Source organism: Mus musculus, chromosome 14 (assembly GCF_000001635.26).
Source record: "Mus musculus strain C57BL/6J chromosome 14, GRCm38.p6 C57BL/6J".
Taxonomy (NCBI): Eukaryota; Metazoa; Chordata; class Mammalia; order Rodentia; family Muridae; genus Mus; species Mus musculus.
The window spans coordinates 47,386,247-47,406,614 of NC_000080.6; the positions used below are offsets into that span (position 1 = coordinate 47,386,247).

Consider the following 20,368-nt stretch of genomic DNA (forward strand, 5'->3'; position numbering starts at 1 on the left):
CGGCGATTCCAAGGAAAGATCAAAGGGTGCACTTACACAACCCTAGATAAGGGCCAATCAGGAACAGGAAAGAACGACGTGAGGCTGCTGCCAGTGCTGACCCTGCACACTGTCTTCCAGCATTATTCTGTACCATGCAGACTCTGCTCTATACGACTGGGAGCAGGTCGCTCACACCAGCATCACTGCAATTATGGGACAATCAGGTATATAGTCCTGAACTATCTGTTGTGGAGGCTGGTCTTAAACCCATTTTTCCTGTAAAGCCCCAGGTTATTGCCTTCAAATGAGTACTCAACACCATTAAGACTGTGTCTTGGTTTTCATGTCCATTCTCATACCTAACACTTTCTATCTTTCCTATTATCAGTAAGCTCAAAGTAGGAAAAGGTCAAAAGTCTTGTTCTACAACGTTATCTTCTCGATTAGTTTAAACTGGTGAATGTCACAAGCTGGCGTCCCAGGAAAACAGAAATCAAGAGGTCTGTAAGAACAAGCACTTGCAATTGCAACTGATGGGACAAGAATGTACAGAGAGCTGGGTCTCTCCTTCCAGAATGTAGGTTCCGGGCATTGCTCTCAGGTTTGGTGTCCTTACCCACCAGGCAATTTCTCCACCCATAACTTTCCGTCATCCATTAGCAAGCTGTTCCATGCCGCCTCAGGTTTTGGTAAGGGGGGGCATTTTATGAACATTCCTCTATGCAAACTCCTCAAGTAACCTTCCAGTAAGTTGTTTGGGTGTCATGATAAGCACCATCTTTCCCCAAAGCCAAACACACCTACTTCTGACGTCAAAAGTAGACTAAACTTTCTCTTGAAAATGTCTAACCCTAAACCTGTAAGGTTCCTATTCTGTGTGGAATGTCTCCTTCCAAAGCACTCAGGCCAAATTATAACACAGGAAACACGGGGAACACAGGGTAGGGCTGTTAGCTTTTGCTACTGTTTGCTGTTGGTAGCACTGAGTTGTCACTTATGTTCTACTGTATGTATGAATGTATGATGTATGTATGTATGTATGTATGTGCGTGGGGGGAGGGGAAGGGCTGAAATATGCCACAACATGAAGGTGGTGTCAGAGGACAGTGCCTTTCTCTGAGCCATCTCCTTCCCGTATCAGCAGTGTTTTACGGTCATGACGCTAAGGGATTATAAAATCAGAGCTGGAGTAGCGACTCAGCCAAGTGCACACACTGCTCTTCCAGAGGACTGGCTTTCCAGCGCCCATGTGAAATAGCTCACAGCATCCTGAAATTCCAGATTTTTTTGTAAAGATTCTTCTCTCTTTCATCCTTGTCCATGGCAGCTAGCTCTGTTAAAGGGGAAATTACCAGAGGCAGCAAGGATTGAACAGTGTAACTATAATCAGTGCACTTCATGATTCAGGAAACCTTATCTAAAGGAATACAGGAAAACCAAACTATCCTGATGTCAACAGATACAGGTGCTCAAATGAAAATCTATAAAATGAGCCGGCAGATGCAAAACTATCTCACTTTATCAGAGAATTAACAATGCGAAGAAAAGAATGTTTGTTTGTTTGTTTATTTATTTATTTATTTATTTTGGTTTTTCGAGACAGGGTTTCTCTGTATAGTCCTGGCTGTCCTGGAACTCACTCTGTAGACCAGGCTGGCCTCGAACTCAGAAATCCGCCTGCCTCTACCTCCCGGAGTGCTGGGATTAAAGGCGAGCACTGAATGTTTATTTAAATTAATATTAAAAGTCATGTTAAATTTAAAGCCCTCCTGGTGTTCCCTTCAGGGTCATAGTGGTGAGAAGAGAATGAGGTCACCTCCAAAGGAGAACTGTCTGCTGCGATCTGGCTGTCTGGTCTCCTCCCGAGTGCAGGGGCTGGTGCAGCTGAGGCCTGGCTAAAGAACACAGCAGAGCAGTCAAGGAATCCACCATCGAGTGTGGCCCCAAATAAGCTTTTTACACCCTTAGTTAACTGAGTGCCAAGGAGTAAGTAACTTTCCCTATGTAACAATGAAATTATTAACAGCGTAAGACCTAATGTAAAGGATTTTTGTTTTTTATGTGCACCACCATAGCAGGCGGATCTCAAGCTGCCAGCCTGGTCTACAGAGTGAGTTATAGGACACCCAAAGCTACACACACAAATCCTGTCTCACCTCCTGAGCCCCCAGTGAAGACCCGCAGCAGAGCACAGCTGGAGTAAAGAATTTCAGGGTGAAGACCACCAAGGAGGATGGCGATGGGGACAGACCCCGCCCACCACGTCCTGGCTGCAGCAGAAGCAACAGCTTTATGTTGTTCTTTCTCTCTCTCTCTCTCTCTCTTTCTTTTTGGTTTTTCGAGACAGGGTTTCTCTGTATAGCTCTGGCTGTCCTGGAACTCACTCTGTAGACCAGGCTGGCCTCGAACTCAGAAATCTGCCTGCCTCTGCCTCCCGAGTACTGGGATCAAAGGCGTGCACCACCACGCCCGGCTTGTATTTTCTTTTTAGATATACTTTATTATAAAAACTTGTGTCACATCTACCATAATCCAAGCCATGCATTTGATATTTAAGTTTTCATCTAATATGTCCAATCAAGTTTGAATAGAAGATACATGGTCAGGGTTTAAGACTAATTAGATTGTATGATTGTTGAGCCTTTTTCAATTAAAAACTTTAAAAAAAAATTTTTATGTATTTTTTTTACCCACGGAGGCCCAGAGAGTGTTGAGCACTATGGGCCGAGTGGGTGCTGGGAATTAAACCCAGGGGCTCCGAGGCATCCCTCCAGCCCTCTTCCATTTTTAGAACAGATCCTGTATACAATTGAATCCATGTACAGATAATGGGAAGACATACATTCTAAACCTTGCACTCAAGTTGGAAAGTGATTAATGTTCATTTATAAAACAAATCTAGCACTGGGACACCTGTAATATCAGAAACAGAGAGGAGAGTTCGAGGCCAGCTTGGTCCCTATTCTGGACCCTATTTTGAAACCAAACAGGGTGCTTGAGAGGTCTCAGCAGGTTAAAGGGCTGAAACCCCAACAGAAGAGGATTGGCTCCCCAAAGCTGTCCTCTGGTCACCACAAATGCTGTGGCATGCACACACCCTCAGAATAATCATAAATAAGACACACTCAAAACAGTTTTACAACTGCACAAATCTAGATTATAAGATTATAGTCTAAAACTTACTGGTTCAAGAAGGTGGCATTCAGAAGTGAGACTTTTATGTAACAGTACTGAAAAATAAAAGAAATGATTTTAAAAGAACATTGTTTTGATCAAGGGTTGTTACAAGTGGGCAAAGCTTTAATCAATCAAATGAAGAAACAGACCTACTACACCTGGCTGTGTCACCTTGTTTAAATGCTCTTTAAGTATGAGCATCTTCTATAAGAAAGCACCATCCTCGTCATTTTAAAGGTACCCATGTTACTGAAGAGGAGCAGACAGAGGCCAGGGTGGTGCACACACCTGTAACGCCAGCACCCAGGAGGCAGGGCAGGTGGCTCTCCATGAGGTCCTGGACAGCCTGGTCTACACAGCAAGTTGCAGGCCAGCCAGGGCTACACAGTGAGATCATGGATCACGCAGACAAAAGACATTAAATGACTGTGCAGCTGTTAACATTTCATTTTACCTCAGGTCTCTGACAGACCTACAGAATAGTGAGGAAAACAGACCACCATTGCATTGTAACACAAATATGAGGCCCGTTTCCTTATAGAACAATCACAACATAGTACATAGCAACAGGCATTAGAAGGGAAAAGCAGGCTACTCTGAAGGTAGCGTCTGGATGGAGGCTGAAGAGAGCCGAGGGAAGTTCTGAGTCTAACAGATCAGGTCTACTGTCAAGGGCTCCCGTCTCCAGTGTGGGTCAGCATTGCTCTCTGAAGCATCACTTCATTTCTTTTTCTTCCCATTTTGAAACAAGGTCTCGCTGCATTGCTCTTGCTGGCCTGGGACACTGCGTGCAGTACAGGCTGGCCCTGAACTAGGAGTAACCCTCCTGTCTTGGCTTCTCTTTTGCTAGGATTATAAGCATGGCCCTTCACAGCTGGTTGAAGAACAAAGTATTCTGAAACTAGTTTGTAGGAGATAGTTATAGTGAGCTTCTAATAGCTTAACCCTCATCATGAGAACCTGGTTCTCAGAATTCTACAACAACCATCTACATCTGTACTGTTTTCCAGGCTTCATTGTATCTGAGAAGACCTAACCTGACTGCGACGCCTCAGCTTCTTCTTGTGAGGTGTTGCTCTGTGAGGAGGTATTTGTCTCAGGGTTGCTCATCAGCAAATCCTGGGAGGTGACTGCAGAGCTCGCTCCTTCCACAGCTGAGATTGCTTCTTTTTGATTGGTATTAGCATCACCAGCAGGAAGAGGCAAATTCGTTTCAACAGAGAAACAATCCATCTTGACATTTATTTTATTTACATCCTAGAGGCAAAAAGTAGTGCTCATTATATAATGTGCTCATTATAGATTCCAATCACCCATAAAGTGGGCATTACAAGGCCAAGAAGTGGGAGTAGGTGAGAAGGGGAGTGTGTTGGGGGGGAGGGTATGGGGGACTTTTGGGATAGCATTTGAAATGTAAATGAAGAAAATACCTAGTAAAAAAGTTAAAAAAAAAAAGTGGGCATTATAGATTCCAATCACTCGTAATTGGAACAAATGAAAAAAGTTTTACTGCTATTAAATATATGAAAAGCAGAAGGCTGACATAGTAAGAAATATATAAAGCATGCAAGACAGCACTCAGGGGGCAGAGGCAGGCAGAGCTCTCTGAGCTTGAGGTCAGCTTGGTCTACAGAGCAAGTTCCAGGACAGCCAGAGCTACTCAGGAAAACCCTATCTGGAAAAAAACAAAACAGAGAGTCTAAGGAACAGCCCGAGCTTCACTGTCTGGCTTCAGGCCACCTGTACATCATAAACAACACAGTAATGAAGACAACCTTTTCTGCAAGCGCCACACTCAGCTCAGAGACTGGCACACAGTTTCAGAAAGAGAAGGTCAATTACAAGAGCAAACTGGACCTGGTGTTACCCAGGACTCTGGGGTAAAAAGGTTCCAGTACACAGATGAGTATAGCTATTGTTATCATTACGTTTGGTTATAAAAAATAAAGGCCAGGGCAAGAGATGGTTCAGTGGTTAAGAGCACTGGCTGCTCTTCCCAGCACCCACACAGCAGTTCACAACCTTCTGTAATTCCAGGAGACTATGCACATAGTGCATAGATATACATGCAGGCAAAACACACATAAATAAAATAACTCTTAAAGAACTTTAAAGAGGCCAAAGATCGTGGATTCTCTAATTCTCTGGTTCTGCAGACATTTTGATGTGGCCTGAAGAATACAAAGAGAACATGGCTGCAAACAACCTGAGGGACATGCAAACGAGGACGACTCTGCCTGTAGTGTCTCCAGTAAGCGCCTGACATAAACAGATGACACCCTTGGCTACCTACCACTACCTTGCAATAGGACTTACATGCTCTATGTCACTTGAATCTTGCTCTCCAGGACAGGGGGTGTCTTCTACGTGGCACCTGAAACAAGCAGTGGTATTATACAGCAATCATGAAACATCACAATCATCCGACCTGTGCTGTCCATCCTGCATGGAGACCACTAGTTTGCATAACGGGGCTGAACACAGAGCCTGACCCAGGAGCCGTTGATCCATACAGACTAGACAGCTATTGTATGATGGCCACACAGATGATGTCCTTTTGTCCTGGAAGCTCACAGGCCCCTTCCTTTGCCAATCACTCAGTCTAATACCGTTCCACCTGCAATGTTGAATCTCAGCTAGATCCAGAGCCACATAACCAGAACAGGCCAGGGTGAGGCCAAGTCCTGAAGCAAAGCGGCTCAGTAATTGTGTAGGCAGCTTTGCTGTGCTCTGTGTGACAGGTTGGCTTCTCAATGTTCCTGCCTCAGCTTCCTAAGTGCTGGAACTACAAATGAGCTACCATGCCAGCAAGTTGGCTACGTTTACTTGATAGCATCATTAAATATATTCTAATCATAAATGTAAGTAGACACTAGATCTGAGTATGTGTGTGCCCACAAACACAGAGGCAGAACAAATATAAATGAAGATGTGATTGAAAAGAAGAACACAGTACAGGGCTGGCAGAGTGCTTGCCCAGAATGTGAAGGCTCTGTGTTCAATCCCAGGACCACCAAAAACCAAAACCATGAAGATGACACAAACAAACCCACTTAATTTGTATGTTAATAAAAAACAAATTGAGACAATGCATCTGTCATAATCTCTCCTAGGTAAAGGAGCTGCCACCAAGCCTGATCTGAGCTCAGCCCTGGAACTCACTCGAATGTTAGGAGGAGAGAACTGATTGCTGAAAGCCGCCCTCTGGCTTCCACACACGCCACAGCACCCATGCGTGAATCTACACATTCAAAGTAACTAAACAGAATGAAATTTTACTTCTTCACGTTTGTTTTAAAAATATTCTCTTCCAGAGAGATGAGTTTTTGCTTTTACAGAGGACGAGAGTTTGGTTCCCATATTGGTCAACTTACAATTGCTTGTAAGTCAGGCTCCAGGAAATCTGAAGTCCTCCTCTGCCCCTGCATGGACCCACACACGTGTAGCGCACACACATAAATAAAAGTGAATCTTAAACATCAACTTATTGTAAAGTTGGTTTTGTTTTTTTTTTTTCTTTTCCCAGTCAGGGTCTCTCTGTGTAGCCCAGGCTGTCCTGGAACTCACTTTGTAGACCAGGCTGGCCTCGAACTCAGAGATTCACCTGCTTTTGTCTTCCAGGTACTGGGATTAAAGTTATGCACCACCACTGCCTGGTTCAAAGTTGTTTTAAGATGCCTTCTGGTAAACGTTTGCAAATGAACATTAAAAAAGCTGTGTGTGTGTGTGTGTGTGTGTGAAGGCCACAGGCTTGCAAAACAAGTGACCCACTGAGCTATCTTGCTGGCCCCAGTAACAATATGACTCAACTGCTATTACAGGTCTTCTTAATATAGATAATAAACTATAAATTATATAAAGTCTAATAATAAATTATACAAAGTATGATAATAAATTGATATCTTACAAAACAGATTTTTATAATACCAAAAGCATTTTTGAGGCCCTAAAGGATGAAAATGCTTTTGGCATATATCAAAAGTTTAAAAAGACATTATAGTGCTGGGATTAAAGGCGTGCGCCACCATTGCCCGGCTAACATTTTTCAAACTTCAGGTTAATAACAAGTCCAACATCTTCTCCAGACATCAGATTACAATTTCCTACTTGTTTAAGGTTCCTCTTCCCCCTCAGATGAGCTGCACACTTATCTATGAGCCACCGGAAGGACAGCTTAGGTTATGCTGATGCAATTGTGTAGAGAATGGATCAGTTTGAGCAACTACAAGCTAAACTTCATTAAGATACCACTTAAGTTTCTCTCCCCGTCCCTGGCAGGGCTACTCTAAGGGTTGGCTAGCTAATGACCTAAAGCGATGTCTAGGTTGTCTGCACACACTGGGCACTTTCTCTCACCAGAGGATACCACACTGCTTCTCTCCCTTGTACTGCACGGTACACTTCTGCCAATTGCATCAGGACCACTTACCAACTTCAGTCCTGGTGCTTTAAGACAGGCAGTGTTGCTAAAGCTGGCTCCAAACTGCTGGCGAAATAATCCTTCCACCTCAGCCCCTGAGTGGCTATGATTACCAACACTAGAGTTGGTTCCAACCTGAAATCTGAAGTCTGTTTCCTTAGAAAAGAGGAAGCCTTGCCCACATGTTACAGGGTTACATGTGAAGTTTAATTAGAAACATACGGCTGATATATATACTTTACCAGCTTAACCATATGGAACGATAGCTCACGTCAATACCACTAAACTCACAGTACACATGAAAGAGATACCTGCTTTCAAGACCATCTGAAAACGTCCGATCAACATGCTCGCTCTTGCTGCTCTGAGGGTCCGGCTTCTTCAGTGGCATCTTCTGTCTCAGAAGGTCCCCTGCAGCCCTGCCCTCAGGCACAACTTTGCTGGCAGACAGAGGTGTTCCAAATCTTTGAGAACGACGTTCAGAAGACAGGACTGGAAATAAGAAGAACAAGCCCCATAGCAAGTCTTTCCGGCCAGTCTCTGTTCAGAGAGGAGGCACAGAGCCTGCTCTTGTCAACATCTGTTACTGTCCAGTACCAGGGGCTTTGTGGGACAAGAGGATCGTCACGTTAGCCCGTGCTTAGCTTTCATATGCCATGCCTATGATGCAAAAGGCTGCCGAGAGGCTCAGTTGTTAAGGACACTGGCTGTTCTCCCGGAGGAGCCAGGTTTGGTTCCCAGCACCTAGTGATATTTCACGACAGCTCTAACTCCAGGTCCCGGGGATCTGATATTCTCCTCTGACTTCCACAGGCATCAGGCACACACGTGGTGTGGACAAAGTGTAGGTAAAGGTACATAAAATCAAACTAAAACTTAGAAAGAAAGACGAAGAGGTGCACCTCTACAGGAAGAATGTTTTAGAAGGTATAATGTAAATTAGCAAGTGGGCTATCCCTAGCTAACGCAGGCAACAAGTGCTTGGGTCAAGAGCGTTGACTCAGAGGAGTGGCGGCGCACACCTTTATCTCAGCACTTAGGAAGAGGTAAGAGATCTCTGTGAGTTTGACGCCAGCCTGGTCTATATAGTGACCAGCAAGGGCCACACAGAGAAACCCCGAGTCAAAAGAGAGTCTTTCCTGGTAAGTTGAGACATCAGCTGTATCCTGCTGTAGATGGTTACCAAACACCGCTGAAACATAGGCTAGTCATGGGAACAGGGGAACAAGAAAGCATTACAGATAAACTGCTGAGATACTCGGCTTCCTCCAACATGGCACTTGAGCAGCTGCTGCCAGAACCACAGTCCTAGCAGGAGGTAAGAGAATGACCTCACGTGGGTAGCGTACAGGAGACTGTTGAATACAGGGATGCGCAGTGGGGGCTGGTGGCACAAGCCCGACACCACATCCTCTCCAGAGGCTCAGACAGCAAGCTACAGGCCTGTGTGAGTCCAAGGACAGCCTGGGAAACTTAGCCAAGCCTTGTCTAAAAAGAGAGGATTTCAGAAAAGGAGGCTATGTCTGGAGGGACAAGTGCTTGCTAACCATATGTCAAGCTGAGTTTGCCCCCAAGGATCTCAAACACAGCAGCACAGATGACTCCCTCAACCCCCGTGCAGAAGGGCATGGCTGAGGGAAGTGTGATGGCTCAGGTCTGCTTCCTCTGCATTGTACCCCTAGCCCAGCTTGTCTCGGAACCTCACAGACAGACTGGCACTGCATGGCAGAGACAGCTATGGCATCACTTGGAGAACAGGCACAAGCCCGCACTCGTCTCAATATTTGATGTGCACGCAGGCTTGCCAGCACAGAACCCACTTCTAGCCATCAGCGTGTGGGCTCTTTCATGGGAAAGTCACTCTCCACCATTCACTCCAGCCCCCAGTTGGCCCAAACACCGCTCTTCAGTCTCAGCAAAGCTACAAACCTGAGAATGACTTCACTGGGCTCTCGATTCTGAAAAACCCAGCATCAAACACTATTTTGTCAACTTCCTTTGTGTTCTCCGGAGCTGCTGCGTGGGCCTGCACTTCCTGCTGTGGCCTGCCTTTCATTGCATTCTTTATGGCTGCAAGGCGACTCCTAGCTGCCGCTCGTCCGTCGTCATCCTGCTTTGCTTTGCTTGTTCTACCGGGCACAATTTTTTTCTGCAAGGAGAAATAGTAATTAAAGGTATGTTCATTACCACCTTCTCCTGTTCCTGTGGTACTGAGGACTGACCCCAGAGCCCTCCCTGTGCATACCAGGAAATCGTTCTTCCACTGAAGTTAAGTCCGTAGCCCTTTTAACTTTTATTCTGAGACAGGGTCTCACTATGTTGTCCCCCATGGCTTGAATGCACACCTGTTTCAGCTCAGGACCAGCTGATATTAAGGGGACATCATCCCACCGACTGAGCACCACCTTGTGGCGTCTGATGGTGTGGATGAAAACGACCCCCATAGGCTCATGCGTGGGAATGGCTGGTCCCCAGTCAGAACTGTTAAGGCAGAATTAGAGGTGGCCCTGCTGAAGTAGGTATGCCCTTGTTGGAGGAGGTGGGGATGGGGGCTGGTGGATGAGGTTTCATAAAGTTCTCTCCAAACAACCAAACAATGTAGAAGGAGAGACATCTGGTGGTCACAGGCAGAATTACAATTCTTATATGATAGAGACACTGATAAATTACTTTGAGAGCTAAACACACAATTAAGAAATACCCACAGTATGTCAGGAGCAAGTCTGTAATCCCAGCATCCTGGAAGCTGAGGCAGGAGGATTCTGCTAAGCCTGTCCCTGCGCCCCCAGCATAGCTGTAGCCATTTTGTTCCATGCCCACCAGCTATTTCATATTGTTGCCTGCCAGTCATTGACACAGAAAATACCAGACCCAGACTGGGGGGCATGCTTCCCACAGAACCTGTCATGGTGCTGAATGTTATAAGGCTTGCTAATCTTAGATCCCACAGCTGTAAGCTTCACAAAGGACCCATCAAATCAAAGATCAATATCAACTGTTATGTTTAAAATGGCTTGAGTCAGGGCTGACCACCGGGCAGCCCTTCAGCACCTGCGCATGAACTCACTGTGGTTTCAGCCTCTATAAGCTGGCCCTGAGAAATGTCCAGTGCACAGCTTTGAGCTGTTGCCCTGGTTGATCGGTCTCAGGGTATGTGTTCAATAAACCATCCTTGTTTAACTGAGATCAATATTCGCCTGGTTTATGGGGTGACTCCTGGACCCCAACAGATTCTATGTTTGAATTCAGGCTGGGATATTTAGTAAGACCCATCCCAAAAAACAATTATCATTATACTAGCCATTTTTTATAAATAACATCCTTTACCATTAAAGAAGATGTAAAGTGTGTTCAACGATCTGACCATTCTTCTCAGATCTTTGTACTGTGATCTCATTGAGAGGAAATAATAAAGTTTATTTTACTGAGACAGAATCAGAGCAGCTTTGTTTGCATAACATAGTATAAAGTGTCAGAAGGAGACTGACCGTTTGATAAACGTCCATTTGAGGTGTACGATGGACTTCAGAACGCTCTTTAAGTTATGTGTACATGGGTGTTTATGTGTGAGACTGTGCATGAGTGCAGGTGTCCTGTCCCCAGAGTCCAGAAGAGAGTATCAAGGCCCTAGAGCTGGAGTCATAGCCTTTGCAGGCTGCCCTGTGTGAGCTGGAGTCGCAGCCTCTGCAGGCCGCCCTGTGTGTGCAACAGAGAGCAGCTCTTGAACCCAAGTGGATTCTTATTAGATTAAAAAGCATGATTTACAGGAAAAATAGAAAACCTCATAAGCACAGTGAAGAAATACATAACGTCTCTCACTCCACAGTCTGTCCCACAAGAAGCTTGCATGATCTGCCCACTAAGAGCATGGGCTCTGGAATGAGGAACCCTGGAATGAAAGCCTTGGGCAAATGATTTCATCTTTGGAGTTTTGGAATTTTCAATCATAAACTGTGACTATAGCACCCAACCAACTGGACTGCTATAAAGCTTAACATGTGACTATCTAGAGTTTAGCATAAACAAAACACAAATTATCTACTGCTATTGCAATCACAAGCAAATACATAAACATAGGAGGTGTGTTCTGGTTGTGTATAACAGAGTCTTGCTATATAGTCCTTGCTGTCCTGATACTTGCTATGTAGCCCACGCTGGTCTTGAACCCTGCCCAGCCTCCCTAGAGCTGGTATTACAAGGCTGCCACAAACATATGTCAACACGGGTCCAACTCTCAGAATAAACCAAACACATGCACATCCACCCACTGTCTAGGAGCATAAGTCACCGAGGTACCCCAAGTCTACTACTCATCTGTGACTTTCTTCTCTTTGGAAGGACACGTCTTACATTTTGTGTTGAGTATATCCTTGCTCCCTTGCCCCCACGGCAATCAGAATGTAATAAGCAATATATGAATTCAGTCTGTGAAGCGTCAGAGTTTCTGTAACAGAAGTGAAGAGCCAATGCCTCCAGCTTGCCCTCTGCCCCTCACCTGCTGCCCCTCACGGCACAAGCACCCACCCACGTAAATAACGACATTCTTAGAAACAAACCAGAGCAGAATCTGTGCTAGGGATGCACAAACCTACCCGGAGGACTTTTTTGCTTGGATTATTGCTGTCTTTCCATCCTGACGCCTCAAGTTTGATCAGGTTGTTGAATTTCTGGTTCACATCATCGACCTGGTGATAAAAGCCCGAGTTTGTGCAATTAGTGCTATGTCAAAATTGCTACTTTAGGACTCTAAAATGAATGACCATGTCAAATAAACAGAAAATGGTGATCCAGAACTGGTTAGTTATTAAACTTAAAGGCCTGTGTATGGGGATTTATGTGTAGAGTGGTGGTGGTGGTGTCGGGAGTTGGAGGAGGGAGAGGGAGAGGGAGAGAGAGAGGAGACTCACATGAACCCAGGAAAACCCACAACTTGCTATATTGTCCAAGAAAATACTTGGAACTCCCAATCTTGCAGCCTCCACCTCCCAGATGCTGTTTAAGTCACTGTAAATTGTGTGTTCAAGTGCCTGCCTGGCACAGGGAAAGCCCCAAGTCAGGTCCTCAGCAACTCACACACACACCAGAGAGCATGAGATTCCCTGGCATTTGCACGTAACCTATGTATATCCTTCTCTACAGTAGAAAGCACCTGAATATTGTTAATAATTCTGAATTCTGAATGCAACTTCTATAGACTTAGTTTCCCGGGGTGAGGGGACTAAAGGTGTATGCTGCCACACACAACTGACTGCTTGCTCTGTTTTCCTTCCTTCCAGACTGATTTTATCTTACGTGTATATGTTATATGTGTGTGACTGCGTGGCCCACTTGAGTATGGATGCTGTAAGACGGAGTCAGATTCTATGTTCCTCTGTGTGGCCCTGGCTGTCTGCAAGTGTAGACCAGGCTGGCCTCAAGCTGGGATTTGGCACCATGTGTGCCACCACGCCCTGCTTGACTCTGCCTTTCAGTCATCTCTAACTACAATGCCCAGCATAGGACAGGAATTCCTAACTTCACTGGCTCACTCCTCACACACACCATTATCACAGACTCTGACAGCATAGGGGAGAAGGCAGTGAAGCTGACATGGGGTGTCCTGAGAGCTCACCCCTTACACCATAAGTAGCTGAACTACTGTCATCCCATTTACCGATGTCAGAAGCAGATGTGGGCAGCACACCTGACACATACCTGAAAACTAACCATATCCCAGAATCCATCCAGATCTGTGCAGGTCGTCTCCTTTTCACCCCGTTTATACTCGCAGTTGTCCACCAGTCCTTCAAACTGTCTGAATCTCTCCTTGATAAGGAGTCTTGTTTGACCAACCGTTGTACGGATAAGACCTTTAGCTAAAGAAGTTAAGAAATGAAAACGGGCCTTTATAGCAAGCCAGACAACTGAGTCTTAACCTCTAATACCCTCGAGCTCGCAGAATCAAATTCTTACAGCAAAACAAAAATGACTACCCAAAAAAAACTTAATCATAAATACTGAGCACAAGAGGGTGACAAGATGGCTCAGCAAGTAAAAACACTGACTGCTCTTCCGGAGGTCCTGAGTTCAAATCCCAGCAACCACATGGTGACTCACAACCATCTGTAATGAGATCTGACTCCCTCTTCTGGGGTGTCTGAAGACAGCTACAGTGTACTTATTTATAATAATAAATAAATCTTTGGGCCAGAGCAAGCGGGATTGACCGGAGCGAGCAGAGGTCCTGAATTCAATTCCCAACAACCACATGAAGGCTCACAACCATCAGTACAGCTACAGCGTAGTTATATACATAGAACAAATAAATAAATCTTAAAAAAAATAAAATAAATGCTGTGCTTTTAAAAAAAACAAACAACTGAGCATGAGGACCTTGCTTCAAGATGCAGTAACAGTCAGCAGTGTCCGTGCTCAGCCATCCACGGCTCCACAATGAGCATGATTCCCTCCCCTTGTACTTTATGAGACTTCAACCTCACAGTCAAGTTATCCAAGGACCTTGTACTGGTAACTTTTTATAAATAGCCTCTCCAAATAAACGGGACTAAGGACCTTTGCCAAAATTTGTTTTCATACTGATTTACATAATTATAACTCAGAATATACACACTCACACACACACATATACACATACACACATACATACACACACAAATATATATTTTTCTTGTTTTGTTTTTCTATTTTTGAGTAAGGGTTCCTATGTGTAGCCCTAGCTGTCCTGGAACTTGCTCTGTAGAGCAGGCTGGCCTTGAATTCATGATCCACCTGCCTCTGCCTTCTGAACACTGAGATTAAAGGAATTCCAGATAACACTGCTATATGTAAGGTCACATTAAGAAAACAAAATATATAAAGGTTGTGTACTTCTCTAGCATAGAACTATTAGGGGAGCCGGGCAGTGGTGGCACATGCCTTTAATCCCAGCACTTGGGAGGCAGAGGCAGGCAGATTTCTTTGTTCGAGGCCAGCCTGGTCTACAGAGTTGAGTTCCAGGACATTCAGGGCTACACAGAGAAATCCTGTCTCAAAAAAAAACAAAAACAAAAAACAAAGGGGCTGGTGAGATGGCTCAGTGGGTAAGAGCACCCGACTGCTCTTCCAAAGGTCCAGAGTTCAAATCCCAGCAACCACATGGTGGCTCACAACCATCTGTAACAAGATCTGGCGCCCTCTTCTGGAGTGTCTGAAGACAGCTACAGTATACTTACATATAATAAATAAATAAATCTTAAAAAAAGAAAGAAAGAAAGAAAGAAATATTAGGGGGCATATGTTAAACAGCCCTTGGCATTTTGAACGATACTAAAACTACAAAGTTGAACAACATTAAGAGCTTTAATTTTGTAATGAAAAGAAATAAGGGCTGTGGTCAAGTGTTTGCTTAGCACAAACAAGATCCTGGGCTGAATCTCTACAACAACAACAACAACAACAACAACAAAAAACCCCAAACAATAACACACACACACACACAAAACAAAAACCAAACAACCTGTAACACTCCACATAAGCACTTTGTGGTCAGGTGTGTTTGGACACAGCTGCAAGCCCAGCCCTTGGGAGGTGAGAAAGGATGATCAAGAGTTCAAGGTTCAAGTTCAGAGGCCAGCCAGTGCTGAGATAACCTCTCTACAACAGAGACCCACCCAACAGTAACAACAAGAGAGCCAGGACTAAGAGGACTTTCCTTACCTTCATCAGGGATGTCCAGGTCCAGCTTCCCCTCCCACTCCTGGCAGTGCGAGGTCAGCCTGTCAGTTTCTGATTGGAGGATTTTTCTAAAATTAAGATATACATGTTACTGTTCCAAGTGTTGCCCACCTTAGTTAACTCTTACCACTCTGACAGAATATCCAGGATTAGAACGGTTTAAAGCAAAGGTGAGCCAGTTAGCACTGGTGCACACCGCTCACCCGAGCACGCAGGCGCAGATGCTGCTGGATCTCTTTCTCTTTTTGTTTTTTGTTTTGGTTTTCCGAGACAGGGTTTTCCTGTGTAGCCCTGGCTGTCCTGGAACTCACTCTGTAGACCAGGCTGGCCTGGAACTCAGAGATCCACCTGCCTCTGCCTCCCAAGTGCTGGGATTAAAGGCATGTGCCACCATGCCCGGCTCGCTGCTGAATCTCTGAAGCCAGCCTGTTTACAAAGTGAGTTCCAGGACAGTCAGGGCTATAGAGAAACCCTGTCCCGAAAACCAAACCAAAGCAACCCAAGATGTTTTTAAAATTCAGGAATAAAAAATTAAATAGGGTAAGGGTTTAATGAACTATACTAAAATTCATTAATGACTAGTGTCCTGTCATCATATACCTTGTGTATGTCCATTCCTTTCTACCTCAAACTCACATTGGACCAATGATGTCACGACCCCCGTCCAAGCTACAACACACACAGTTCTTTATGGAACTAAGAACAAGCCGAGTGCTGGAAGCACACCGGAGACAGCCCTGTGAGGTCTAGGGTGAAAGGTCACCATAAAGTGCACCCTGCAGTCCTAGCACTTGAGGAGATGAGGTAGAAGCTATGTAAGTGAAAGACCAGCATGGTCACACGGCACGTGCCAGCTGAGGTCAGATGGTGTTTCTCCAGTCAGTTTTGCTCACAGACAACATTTGATGTCTAGAGACCGTTTTGTTGTTTCTCTCTGTAGCTATGGCTGTCCTGGAGCTCACGCTGAGACCAAGCTGGCCTCAAACTCAGAGGCCCACTTGCCTCTGCCTCCCAAATGCTGGGATTATAGGTGAGTGTCACCACAACCCAACTCTAGAGACTTTTGTTTTTTTTTTTTTAAAGATAAGGACTCACTATATAGAGCCTAGCAGACCTTGAATTCAAAGATCCTTCTCCTCTGCTAGGACTGAAAGTGTATGTCACCGAGCCTGGCTGAAGGCAGTTTTGATTGTCAGTACAGGATAGAGATGCTCCAAACAGCCAACAATGTACAGAAAGGCCCTCAAACAACAAGGACATAAGCTAAAAACGTGAATAATGCTAGGGCTGAGAGACCCCGGCCCGAGAGGAGTTCAACCTGTGCTTACGCAGACATCCCAGAGTGCAGAGAACCAACACTTCTAACGTGAGCCAGCAAGCGCACATCCAGGTATCCAAAGAACTGACAGCAAAGCCCCAAAGGCAAACTCATGTTCGCAAACATTCTAATCAATAAAAGATGGGAAGGAGCCAACTGTCATTACAGCTGGGTGTGCTGGCACCAGATTCGGAGACAGAAGGATCAAGCTACATTGGAGACTGCTATAGGGAGCTCTGGGTCAGTCAGATTCAGAACTTGTACAGTGGGTTTTAAGCCAGTCAGAAGAACATAGCATGACACTGTCACAAACAAGAACAAAAACGAAAACAACAGAAACATAAATGTCAGATATATGGAGAAGCAAAATGTGATTTATACAGAGCAGGACTCAAGATTTCTTTACTTTCATGTGTCTGAATAATTTGCCCTTGGAGGACAGAAGAGGGTGATGGATTCCCTGGAAGTGACAGCTGGTTGTGGGCTACCGTGTGGGTGCTAGGAAGCAAACGGCTCAGTAAAAGCAGCAAAGTCCCCTTAGTGGCTGGGCCATCTCTGCAGCCCAGCCTCCAGTACAGTAACCCCAGTACCATTCCACCATGAAAAAGGAGAACTGAGCACAGGGCTTATGTCTATTCACTTCCCAGGCGTAAACAGGAGGACAGCCCATGAGCTGGAGACCAGTCTGGTCTACAAAGTAAAGCGCCTGCCAGTTAAGGCTACATGTTGAGATCACAACTGAAAAAAGAAGAGGAAGAGGAAGAGGAGGATGAAGAGGAGAAAGAAGAGGAAAAGGAGGAGGAGGGGGAAGGAAGGAAGGAAGGAAGGAAGGAAGGAAGGAAGGAAGGAAGGAAGGAAGGAAGGAAACAAGAGAGAAGAGAAAAGAGAGACGGCAATTCTAACATTACAAATCATTACAGATCAGTCTTAAGGACACTACACTAAGTGAAAGAAACCAGTCAAGAAAAAGAACACTGGCCTGGGGCGGTAGATAAATGCCCAAAACCACACAGTTAGAAGGCTGACACAGGAACATCTCCTGGCTCACCACGTCTGGGCTACTTGAGACTGTCTTAAAACAAATGAAAAGGCTAGACAGTGGTGGTGCACACCTTTAAGCCCAGAATTCAGGAGGTAGTGGCAGGCGAATCTCTGAGTTCGAGGCCAGCCTGGTCTACAGGGTAAGTTCCAGGACAGCCAGGACTATGGAAAGAGACCCCGTCTCAAATAACTCTCCAATCTCCCACCAAAGGAATTAATTAAACAAAGGCAAATAGTGAATGGTTCTATTAATAACTGCATGGTGTACTTAGTAGAAAAAATTTATGGAGACAGAGACTAGTATGGTGTTTGCTAGGGGCTCTTAGGAAAAATGGGGATACAGACTACAGGAGCTGAAAGCTATGGAGATGGGTGGAGGTGCTGGCCACATGACACTACAAGTGTGTCTAATACCTGTGCACTGCACACCTACACGCTTACATGATGCGTGGACCCCTTACCTTAGTAAGAAAAACTGGAAAAATACCAACAAACTCAAGGGAGAGAAGATGAAAGGAGGCACTGGAGGCGCCACTCTCAGTGTGTCAGGCAGGCAGGCTAGGCTGAAACCCAAACCTCCCAAGTGCTGGATGACAGGTGACAGGTGTGAGCCTCCACACTTGGCTTTGTTTGGATTTCTTATGAGAGAAATTAGGCCTAGAGATGTACTCAGTGAGAGAGCCTTTCCACAGCACAAGCAAGGCTCGGGGTTCAATGCCCAACAGTGGAAAGATCAGACATAATAGGAAGGAAAAATGGGCAGACACGAGGACTGAAGTAATGAGGACAGAGCCACGGCTTAACCCTGACATTATTCACCTGGATAAGCTGTTACCTCAGGGACTCGGCGGCACCACAGGCTAACTAGTGTATACCTCCAGATGCCCTTACATTTGCTTGAAAACCGCCACTATAGAAGCAATTCAAGTGGTTACTAACACGAAATACTCAGGAAAAGATAGTTAAAACAGGAGAAGATGGCTCATGAGTTAGGAGCACTGTTTGATCCTCAGCACCCACACAGGGCTCACAGCCATTTGTCTGTTCACGCCACTTCCAGGGGATTCAGAATCCCCTTGTGGCCTCTGCAGGTGAAAATGCAGTGTATGGAATCTCAAAGGATTAAAAAAAAGTCAAGCTCTCATGTTTCCCCAGGTCTTGAACTTGTCAAGTAGCCAAGGAGGACCTTAAATTCCTGATCCTCCTGCCTCTACCTTCTGAGTGCTGACATTACAGGCCTGGCCAGTTTATTCAGGACTTCATGGATGCCAGGAGAAGTGACACCATTGCCAGCTTTTCTCTTTTCAGGTTTGGCATCAAGTGTGATCAGCTGAATCCTGTTTATACCCCACTAGCTGAATGCCACCGAGTAAGCCGAGGGAGACAGAGCAGGACAGGCGGGACTGTGTCCCCACGGCCGAGGGAGACAGAGCAGGACAGGCGGGACTGTGTCCCCACGGCCGAGGGAGACAGAGCAGGACAGGTGGGACTGTGAACCCAGGCACCAGAAAGTTCTCCAGGTGCTAAAATAGGATGTCGGCAACACTTAACGAGAACAAAAGGATAGGCTGTACAAGACAAAAGGTGTCTGTCCTGAAATGAAATAAAAAGTATTTATCCCTTAAAATAGTCACCAAAAAATGATTAACGCCTGCAAGGAAGGGTCAATCTACAGGGCTGGGAAGGACACTTCCCCTCGCACATATGCCACCTTTAGAACCATATTCACGTCCCACTGGCACAGTGGAAGAAACACCCAAAGCCAGCTGCTGCTCCCCATCTACCATACTCAACGTTTCTGCATAAAATCAATCGCTTTAACCTGGGACTGAATGTCTAGACATGAATGCAAGCTCTCACAGTAACAACATACAAACCTGAAGTATGGCACATCGTGGGGGGGCTGAGAGGTCTGGCCTTCGCTCGCTTCAGAGCATGGGACTCCTTTCACAGAAGCGTGATTTGAATCTGAAGTAGAAGCACCCTTCTGATTTAAGACATGTTCTATGAACAAAAACGGTCATCAAAGAACAGTTTCTAAAGTGACACTCCTCACGGGAGATTTTTAAACCCTTCAGTTTTATCATGGTGAACTTTAAAACTTTGCCTCAGTCACTTCACTCACGTCTCCTCTGTTAGGGTTGTTAATATTTCTGTGTTCATGCGTGTGGAGCCCTTAAGCACGCTCTACTTTATTTCTGAAAAGCCACCTGCAGAGTCCCCCCACCCCGCCCCCAGACTAGTCTCCAGCTCCTGCCCCACCCATACCCAGCTCTGTCCTCAGGCTCCAGAGCTTAGTGGCTGAGCTGCCTCCTCAGCTCCTCCCCCACATTCCCCAAGCTCTGGGCACAGCACATGAACTACGTGGTGAAAATGAGCTCCACCCGAGACTCTACAGAATCATAAGCCAGAGAAGTGACAGCTTAATTAAACTAACGTACCTTTACTACGGTCTGTTAGCGACTCCAATCCTTGCTGTACCAAGATTTCATTTGCTTTGTCTTGAGTTGTAGTGCTAAAACTAACAGGAAAAACAAACAAACAAACAAACAAATTTCACAAAAAATGAAGTTCACAAATATGTAAGTAAAGGATTTGAGAGTAGGCCTCATTATGCAACACACAGAGTTGCTTCTGTCATAAATTTCTATCCAGCCATGGTAATATATATCTTTAACCCCAGCAGGGAATTGGGGTGTTGGCTACAGATGTACAGT

The 20,368-nt window shown here is 45.4% G+C and overlaps 1 protein-coding gene across 4 annotated transcripts in view; it reads right to left on the reverse strand.

The window, feature by feature from the left end:
• Nucleotides 1–1,532: 1,532 nt before the first annotated feature.
• Dlgap5 (DLG associated protein 5) overlaps nucleotides 1,533–20,368 on the reverse strand; it is a 30,629-nt gene continuing 11,793 nt past the window's right edge. Inside the window, exons 9-19 of one of the 4 annotated variants that reach the window (NM_144553.2) lie at nucleotides 20,093–20,172; nucleotides 19,529–19,655; nucleotides 15,275–15,360; nucleotides 13,274–13,434; nucleotides 12,172–12,264; nucleotides 9,509–9,728; nucleotides 7,891–8,071; nucleotides 5,476–5,533; nucleotides 4,197–4,416; nucleotides 3,166–3,212; nucleotides 1,533–1,877 (exon numbers count right to left, since the gene is read on the reverse strand). In NM_144553.2, coding sequence (NP_653136.2) covers nucleotides 1,770–1,877; nucleotides 3,166–3,212; nucleotides 4,197–4,416; nucleotides 5,476–5,533; nucleotides 7,891–8,071; nucleotides 9,509–9,728; nucleotides 12,172–12,264; nucleotides 13,274–13,434; nucleotides 15,275–15,360; nucleotides 19,529–19,655; nucleotides 20,093–20,172 — 1,381 coding nt within the window. In that variant the 3' untranslated portion in view covers nucleotides 1,533–1,769. The remainder of the gene's footprint in view (nucleotides 1,878–3,165; nucleotides 3,213–4,196; nucleotides 4,417–5,475; nucleotides 5,534–7,890; nucleotides 8,072–9,508; nucleotides 9,729–12,171; nucleotides 12,265–13,273; nucleotides 13,435–15,274; nucleotides 15,361–19,528; nucleotides 19,656–20,092; nucleotides 20,173–20,368) is intronic. The other 3 variants (XM_006518835.4, XM_006518833.2, XM_006518834.2) reach the window with 3 other exon arrangements.